This window comes from Pygoscelis adeliae, unplaced genomic scaffold, assembly GCF_000699105.1.
Source record: "Pygoscelis adeliae isolate BGI_AS28 unplaced genomic scaffold, ASM69910v1 Scaffold66, whole genome shotgun sequence".
Lineage (NCBI taxonomy): Eukaryota > Metazoa > Chordata > Aves > Sphenisciformes > Spheniscidae > Pygoscelis > Pygoscelis adeliae.
In genome coordinates this window covers 1,149,158-1,158,868 of record NW_008825167.1, presented here as the reverse complement: position 1 = coordinate 1,158,868, position 9,711 = coordinate 1,149,158, and the positions used below count along the sequence as shown (strand labels likewise).

At 44.0% G+C, this 9,711-nt stretch overlaps 1 protein-coding gene across 1 annotated transcript in view; it reads right to left on the bottom strand.

The window, feature by feature from the left end:
• FREM3 (FRAS1 related extracellular matrix 3) overlaps positions 1 to 9,711 on the bottom strand; it is a 69,944-nt gene that overhangs the window by 55,214 nt on the left and 5,019 nt on the right. Inside the window, exons 2-3 of the mRNA XM_009328861.1 lie at positions 5,329 to 9,658; positions 3,335 to 3,424 (exon numbers count right to left, since the gene is read on the bottom strand). Coding sequence (XP_009327136.1) covers positions 3,335 to 3,424; positions 5,329 to 9,658 — 4,420 coding nt within the window. The remainder of the gene's footprint in view (positions 1 to 3,334; positions 3,425 to 5,328; positions 9,659 to 9,711) is intronic.

The window sequence follows — 9,711 nt, the reverse complement described above, 5'->3', positions numbered from 1 at the left end:
GAGGGATTGACTTTTCTGAAAGCTGCCAGCCATTCTTTCTCACACATACCACTGATAAAGGTTTCCCAGCAGTTCTCTTAAATAGCAGAACAAGTAGTTATCCAGATAAAGAACCTAAAGGAATCTTTCCTACCCTCAAGTTAGACAAAATGCTATTATTCAGAAGGTATACTCTCCCATTAAAGGATGAAACTTCTGTCTGGAAGAACCCGATTATGTTCCTGCAAGGGAAGTGACAAGCCAGAGAAAAATGCATGCATTTTCTCCTTGCGTTCGGTACACACACGCTTCATTGCTCAGTTTCCTTCGTACTGATGCAAAATCAAATGCTTTTAAGAGGATTTTAGAAGCTAGAACATAAAAACATAGAAAATAGCAGGCTCTTTCTTGAGCATTGCTGACGCAGTTGCAAACTGTACTAAAGCAGTGTACATTCTCTCCTCCTGCTGGGCCTTTAGGTATTTTTTCCCGAGTTGTACAACAGCTATTACAGTTTTGCCTTCTTTCAGGCACTCCCTTGGGAGGTAAATCCCCTGAGGGAATACGTTTAGCGTATTTCTAAGCACCAAAGCCATCAAAAGACTAATCCAGATAGAATTTCTTTTAAAAGCATTTCCTTGTGCTATAGTAGGAATGACAGCATTGACTTTTCAACCTTCTTGCCCACACTGAACAAGTTTTAAGTGAATTTCCAGATGTTACTCACTCAGCACACCTTCCTGTAGCCATGTGCTCTTCCTGTGGTTGTGCCAGTCACATCAGTATACCACAACCCTTCAGTCAGTACATACTCTCGTTATAAGCATAGCTGCACACATTTATTGCCACAGCTTTTCTTACTCAGTTTGTCCATATCTGGAACAGACAGATGATGAAGTAATCCAGCTGAAAGAATTGCTCCATTTAGCAGGGGCTGAAAGTGCTGTTAGTGAAAACACCTAGTAACTGACTCCCTTTGTGTCCCTGGGTGTATGAGGAGTAAGAATTACCATCTGTTCAGTCATGTCATTCCTTTTTCCCCATTGTTTCTTATCATTGTTATATCACCCCACTTAGTCACGCCACAAAGACTCATATATTGATCAAGTGACAGCAAAATAAGATGTCTGTAAGAAACACAGGTAGCAGTTCACAGCACCTTCGCCTGTGTGCTAAGTGAAATCTAAGCAAAAATAGACAAAGAACGCATCTCCAATCTTTCTTAAATTAACAGCCCGTTTGATTTTAATTGCATTGGTTGCACACTACTTCAAAAAGAGCTAGAAAATAATTGGCTTGTGAAATCTAGCTTGTTTCTTCCATCCTGCTCAGCTGGCCAATGTTCAACCTTTTTCTTTCAGCATAACCAGAGGAAGCACAAACCAAATGCCATTTTCAGCCTGTCATAGCTTTGTCTCCCAGTTACTCCACTGGCTCCTAAAAGAGAAGATCTTTCCAGCTGTAAAGTTGCCAAGGATACAAAATGCCAACCGTGGGGAATGGGTTGGTGCATTCTTTGCTTACGAAACAGGTCTTCCAGTCTCCTGAAGCCCAGTGTAACAACAGCTGAATGAAATTACTTGCTTACCTAAACCTTAACTAGCAAGCAAATAATTTCCTTCAAGCTAGGAATACTGTGCACATTCCCAGCTGCCTGCTATTCCATCTTCATTTGTAAGCATGAGAAACTTGCCCCTGACAGGATCACAATGAACCAGAGGTGTGGTTGATCTAATATTGAAAATGTTTTTAATGTCCCTTAAGCTACATAATCTTTCATATATGAGCAAAGCGACAATACCAAATGACTGGTTCCAAATGTTCAATTACTTCTTGGACAATTGAAAATAAACAAGTCACATTTCACTGTTTTGCTAACTGATACCCTCAGTGCACTGCCCAAAAACAGTTAAGTGTTGCCCTACAGATGGGATAAAGAAAACACTGGAAGTCATATCCAAGGTGCCCGTGTTCATCTTCAAGTCATAAAATGAATGGGTTCATCTCAGCTAATCAAAATGTCTCAGCTAACCAAAGTGCGAGATAAGCATTCTGTTACAGATTAAGAACTATTTCTCAGGCACATACTTATCTGTGGCTGGATTGGTTTATAGCAAATGGTGGATATAAAACTACAATGTTTATACTGCTACGAGAACAGAAACAGGCTGATTATAGATAGAATGTAGTAACTGGTTTTCAAGAGATCAAGATATAAATTTTCTGGTTTGCAATAATTAGAACAGGAAGCCTTGGCAAACTTAAAGGAGCTACTGCTTTCCAGTGACTACCCTCATAACTATCAATGCGGATTTCTTTTTATCGAGTCTGTCAATTTTGGGCAAAATATTTTAATGGTGTTTCAGACTTGTTTTGAGGCCCGTTAGGAAATACTCACAAATTTAACTTTCTGCCAAATGCTGTGTTAGAATGCTATTCTGACATGTTCTATGCACTCAGGATTACATCAGACTAGTCAGGAAGTTTACAGAGATTATTGTGAAGGCAGATCCTTACACCGAAGTTATTTAACTAAATTGCAAACTTATTTTACGAATCTTCCTGTCTGCCTTTAATTAAGAGGAACTTGTATAAAATTTTGATGAATTCTCAGTGAACATGAATCATTCATGTGGATGACTGGGGAAAAATATTGCAGACTATAGGAAAAAAACAATACACAAACAGAAGAAAACAGATTTTAAAATAAGAGTCATCAAAGGAATATGCAAAAAAAAGCAACATACACATATCAGTTGATATATATACATATATCAGTTGATACATAAATAATATATATAAAAATACTCACTGGTCCACTGAAGCCTTTGCAACAATAACAATCTATGCTAAACAAGGATGTGTTTCTGTATAAATAAGAGCAAAATGGACTTAACCAGCCTATCTTACCATTTCGCCAGGCTCTCAGCCATGATCTAGATCAACTGAACTCTCCTTTTCTAACAAAAGTTAGCATTAATTTCCTCTTTTGATTCAGTAGTTGGCCACGATTCCAAAACCATCAATGCTCCACCTTGCATGGTTGAATTTTTGTAACATGCACAGCTGACCAGAGGGATTGACTGTCACTGCCAACAGTCCTCCATAAAGGCCACTGAACAAACAGTATTGTGACAACAGTATATCCCACTAAGAGTTCATAGTTTGCCACAGCAGTTTGCATTAACTGTGACATCATACATTAAAATGAATAAAATATCCTGATTTGTGTTCCTATGTGTTCATGTGCTTTTACATATTACTTATAAAGAAATAATAGATGACTTATTTAATGTGAACAATCTTCCAGATGGTGTAATTCTAAGACATGTATAATTAAGCATCTTAATCTTACCGTCATCTTCAATGGAGAAATAGAAGATGTCACTGGTAGCATTATCACCTTCCTTCAGGATGTAGCTGATCTTCATTTCATCAATATCAGCTAAGAAAAGAATATGCTAAATGAATCATCACAGAGTTTTACTACAGAATATAGGACATAGTTCATTCTACCTTTACTATTTGATTACTTACTAATAAGTTGGCTAATTTGTGCATAAAGCATTTCAGCAGCCAAACTTGTATAATGTGGCATGGCTTCTTACACTGGTCTACACTCGGCAATACAACGTAAATTTAGTTATTAGCTCAAAGAACAATGGCAAAACAACAGTGAGATATGGTTTTACCATAAATATTTGTTTTTAAATACTAAAGTCACATCCTTGTTTCAGTACGTTAGGAAGAATTACTTTGCTATAACTAAATTGAATCTATTGGGAGTAAAGATCTGCCCATTTTTTAAAGATCAATTTAACCAGTTTTTTAAAGCTCTTCTATGACACACGAAACTGTTGCAGGTACATTGGGAGTGAATATGAGAAAGTATTAAACAAATCAAAAATAGGTCTAAAAGTCAGTAAAATTTTTATTTGATATTCCCAGAGAACAGGGGAAAACCATCAGGATATTTCTATTACCCTAAAGTTGCAGGTGTATTATCCTATGCCACATTTCATCAATATGAAGACTTCAGATAACTCTTCCACTTTTGCTTTTATTTTAGTTTTATTTAACTAAAACAACAATTTCATTTGATAGAAAAATGTTTGGGATATACCTAAATGTTCTCTATACTCCATTCATCATTAAGCTGTTCTAGAGCTAATTCTGATCTGCTAAAAGACTTACTCCCCTGGGGTTACCAGCTGCTCTTGTTCTGGCAAGGCAGATTTGGGTGCTTTCTGTCAACTGAAAATGTATGAAACATTTTTGAATGAATGGCAAATGATTTTTCACAGCATTGTAGCTTGGCAGATGAACTGCAGACTTTTAAAAATAAATTGTGTTATCATAATCTTAAAGCTACAACCCGTCTGGAAGTTATAGATAAATACATAAAATGGAGATAAAGACTTTTTCTCTTCCCAGATTGTTTTCTCTTGCAAAAGAAAGGTAATATACATGAGCATATAAAAATAATGGAGAACTCTAATCCTATTATAGTGTCTAATGAGACTTTTGGTAGATGTTGTCCTCCCTGCTGATAGTCAAAGCACACTGGAGGTAGGCGAAGTCTAGGCTGGAAGTTTCCTTCTGAAAGCTTTCAACATACTATTCTATCCAGGACAGATGAATGACAGTCCTAAACCCAGCAAACTCCCTAAGATTGGCTGGAGCACAGGGACATTTGTAGAGAGTCTGGCTGCTGTCACTGTGCCCCACCATCCTCTGAGGCTCTTCCCTCCGCACAGATTTGGTGGAGCTGACCTAAAGGAGGCCTCCCTACCTACTGAGCTTCCTCTGTGGAATGGAATCACACAAAATGTAACCCAGACTACTGAGGCTACACTGGGTGTCCCCTGCCCTTTTTTTTTTTTAAATACTAGATCCAGTGATATGCAGAAAAGTTAAGCACCGTTCCAAACAATTTTCTCTGAAGACAATAGTAATTTTTGAGCCTGGGTTTAATTTCCAGGCAAACAGGTACTTCAGTCTTCAAAAAGAAACTGGTGTGGGATCTGCAAATCACCATTTCAGATTTTATCCCATCTTCTTATGAGCAGTACCGTGCTATGTACACGGTAAGATGTACATTTAACACACAGTAGGAAACGCATTAATGCATGCACATACAACACAGAACTTTTCTACTGTGTCTTCATAGGTAAAACAAAGCTTCATTTCTAAAACGCATGTATTATAATTCTGATCATCTGCATATACTTCGTAGTTTAAAAGACATTACTTTCTAAATCCCCTGAAACAAAGATTCAAATAATATAACACAAAATAATAGCTCCCTGAGCCCAATGTTTATAAGCAAATACAACCACCAGCACCAACCTTGCATAAATGTTCTAATGGTCTCATTTCCCAGGCCAGTATTAATGATGAAGCCATGCTCCGGCCCATCTGTTATTTTGTATTTCAACAGCTTGTGTGGACTGTCTCGATCCTCTGCCTTTAGTGCCTTACTAGTGATCAGGAAGCCTAGGTGCCCAGCTGGAAGTCTTCTCAGAGTAGGAGCACCCTTGTTCACCACTAACTGTGGCACTCTGTTGTCCAGTGAACTGATCTGAATCCTCATCATCTGGGGTTGATGGATCTCCTTGCTAGTGTCAGGGAAAACATAAAAGTTTGTGTGGGTCCCATCAGCCACCGAGAAGGAAAAACTATCCTGGCTGGTTTCTGTACCATCATGTCTGTAGCTGATAAGATTCTCATTCAAGTCTTGTTTGGTGAAGCTGGTGACTGGGTAGCTACTGTTGTACAAAATCTGGCCATGCACTGGAACCTGAGTGACAGTGAATAGGAGTAAATGGTCAGGCGTATCCCCATCTTCCACGGTCAGCTCAAAAGGAGTGATCAGCCTGGTCTCCCCTTCCTCAACAACCAGGTCACCAATAGTTAGAATTGGCTTTTTATTGTCCACATCTGTGATGGAGACCCTGAAGGTACGGAAGACTGGGTTATACCCATCTGTCACTTCAAACTCAAAACTGTCCATCTTCACCTCATCCTCTGCAGTGTGAATGTAGTAAATCTTGTTGCCAGCAAGTTGGAGTTGAGTAAAGGAAACAACGGGTACTCCAGGACTGTCTGAATTCTCTAGATGGCCCCGGGTTGGGGACCGGGTGATGCTGAAACGCAAATTTTCATCAGGACTGTTAACATCACTTGTGCTGAGCAGATCAGTTGTGAGTGTCACCTTTCCACCTTCTTTCAGAGTTACACCCTTGTTGATCACCTCAGGGAAGATCATATCAATGCTACCAATGGTAATATAGAAGTACCTATCTATCAAGGCATTAATACCATCAGTAACATCAAATTTAATCAGATCACGCACTCCATGTAGGCCAGTATGAACATAGCGGATAAAACCCTGGTCTAAATCATCTTGTGTGAAGTTTGTGCCTTGTGTAATGTTGCACAGCACTTCGTGTTGTCTGTTCAGATGCTGTAAGAAACCCTGCACAGGCGCCAAACGGATGACATAAACAAGGCTCTTGTCCTCTGAATCGATGTCTGTGGCTTTAAGGTCTTGACTAGAGATGACCTTTGACTCGCCAATCTCTACTTCCAGACCGCTGTTGATTGCCATCCTGGGGGTCTCATCATCTACCAGGATCACCGTAATCGGTACGTTCTGCTCCACTGTGTGGTGTCCATCAGTCAGCTGAATTTGGAAGCTATCTTCTTTTGTCTCTGAGTCATCATGTTCATACACAATGCTGGAAGCCTCCTGCATCCCCTCCAGGGTGAAGCTGTGAACGGGCACAGTGCCTGTGGACAGCTGCTGCACAATCTGCCCATGCTTAGGAGGGACAACAATAACAAAACGCAGTTCATCTGGAGGCATGTCTGCATCGGCTCCGTTGAGGATGGGGGTGTCAATCACCAGGCTCATCCCCTCAAGCACCATGAATTCATGCACAAACAGCTCCGGCTTTTCATCATTGGTTGGGATGATGACAATGGGGAAGAACTGGTGAGGTGAGAAGTTAACACCATCAGAGCACTGGAAAGTGAATCTATCCTCCACAGGCTCCACCCCTTTGTGAATGCTCTGCACATAGTTGACATGGCCTAGACGAACATCTTTGATGGAAAAAGCACTAAGAGCAGTACCGGCTCTAGACTTCTCAGACCCTGGGGCTGGAGAGACATTCTCCAAATATCCTGAAGTGGACTGAACTGTGACGATGCACAAGATGTCATCTCTGGGAGTATCTACGTCCTCCACATCCAGCTGATCCAGAGTTAGAGTACTCTTCCCTCCCTCAAGGACACTGAGCGGCTCTGCCGCAACCATCACTTCAGGTGCAATGCTGTCCACAGGCAATATAGTTATAGCCACACGCACCCTTTGTACTGTGCTGCCTCCCACCACCCATTCACCGGAGAGGTCAGAAACGGTGAGATTGAAGGAATCGTACCTCTTTTTCAAGCCAATCTCTCCGCTGGTGTGAGCGTAGGCTACTGCTCCGCTGATGAGGTCATGCTGGGTAAACTTTTCTGATTGCACTCCATCCACGAGGATGTCACCCAGCTTGGGTGGATCCTGCACAATGAAGGTCAGCACCAAGTCACCTGTATCCTCATCTGTACCCTGGATAAGTGAGGTAGTAATTTCAGTAGCACCATTTTCCAGGACATCAATGGCTGCTCCCACCCGCCTGTGACCACCACGGAGAGCGATACTTGGTTTTTCATCATCCACAGGCTGCACAGCAATCTTGACTGTGATTGGCACATGATGGACTCCATCACTCACTTCCAACTGATAAGAATCACTGGCAAACTCATCGCCGCTGTGCTTGTAGGAGATGCGCCCACCAGCAATATCATCTAGCAGGAAAGATCCCCCTTGCACCATCAGACCCTCCTCCAGATAACGTAGATGACCGTGCTCCGGAGCTTGAGTTACAGTGAAGACAATCTGGTCTGCAGATGTGTCCTCATCTGTGGCATCCAGTTGATTGCTGGTGAGAAGGAAGCTGTTTCCCTCAAGCACAGTGAAGCCTGTATTGGTGACCTGAGGTGGCTGGTTGTCCACTGGCTGCAGGAAGAGGGTAAAGGTACCTTGTAGAGAATTGCCAGCTGAGTCCTCTACAAGGAATGTGAACTGAACCACCCGTGGTGTGATCCCCAGCTCCTGATCCGGGGGTCGATACGCCACCTTGTGGTGGTTGACCTGGGCTTGGGTGAAATGTGTGATGGCCGTCTCAGGGCTGTCGGCCAACACAATCTCTCCAGTGACCACAGAGTGGTTCTCATCTGTGTCAGTTGGGGGTGTCAGTAAAGTGTACTTCAGCTCCCCGTCATCCGAATCCAGGTCAGTGTACCGTAAATAGTGCTTCTTAAAGACAGTCAGCTGGTATTCCTGCACCGTCATCTGCAGGCTAGTACCTGGGTACAGTGCAGGTGGCAGGTTGTCTACTGGTTGGACTTTGACAGTGAGCACATGCTCCCCTGACTGGTTAGGGGGGTCGTGGTCATCCTGCAGCTGGAACACAATGCGGCCCGTCACTGGGCTGGTGCTGTGAGCTCCCGGGTGCCTGAAGAACAGCCTCCCATCGAGGATGTCCTGCTGCAGCCACTCCTTCACCACCCTCTCGTACACATGTTCATCTTCCACAAAGCGCCAGGGGGAGGAGGAGGAGTTGCTCTCCAACCCTGCTCCGCTTGCTTTCCTCTCATAAGATGTTGGTTGCTCTGCCTGACGCAGCAGCAGCTCACCAAAGCGGTGGGAATGTAGCAGGGACACTGCTGGGTCCCCAACCAGGACAAATCGGATAGAGGTATCATCAGAGTCAACGTCTGTGGCACTGAGGACAAAAGGTGAGATTTGGACAGTCTGGTGCTCACTCAGCACCAGCCCCGTATTTGCGTTCAGCAGCGGTGGCTGATCATCATCAGGAGCAATCGTGATGGGGTACAGAAATTCAACCTGGTGCTGCCCGTCTGCCATGCGGAAAACAATGTTGTCGCTGTAGCTGTGCTCACTGCCATCGTGCTGGTAAATCACCTGGCCTGCTGCTAGCTCTGCAGCAGTGAAGTACTTGCGGCTGGGCTGTACACCCAGTACCTTGAGCTGCCCGTATCGCAGGCCCCGTGTGACCCAGACCTTCACCTCTTTCAGGTTGTCCTCATCACTGATCTCCAAGTTGCCAGACAGGGGTCGTGACTGGCCCTCAAAGAGCATCAGCTGTGGGCCAGCCACACGACTGAAAGTAGCCACAGGGGCCAATGTGTTCATGGGCTTTACCAGGATCATGAAGGCAAAGGGCTCTGAGGAGGCACCGTCAGGGTCCAGCACTTCCATTTCCACCTGGAAAAGCTGCTCCTGGTCTGAGTCCAGGGTAGGGGGCTGGTAGGCAATCTTCAGCTCCCTCACCTCCTGCTGCGAGAAGGCAACGAGGGGGCGACTGGGGTCATCGGTGCTGAGCAGAAAGCCTTGCTGCCGTGGGTCACTGGGCCAGGCAGAGGTGAGGTTGAAGATCAGGAGGTCCAGGGGGGTCTCCAGGTCCTCAGCAGCCAGCATGTCCAGGGTGAGGGCTGTGAGCGTAAACTGGTCCACCTCCATCATAAGCAGCGCCAGGAAGCTGGGCTTGGGCGGCGTGTTGTCAGCCCCTTCATGGATCCGCACCAGCACCTGGAAGTACTCCCGCTGCTCCGGGCCGGCGGCAGGCAGCACGGACACCCGCGCCGGGATGCAGTCCC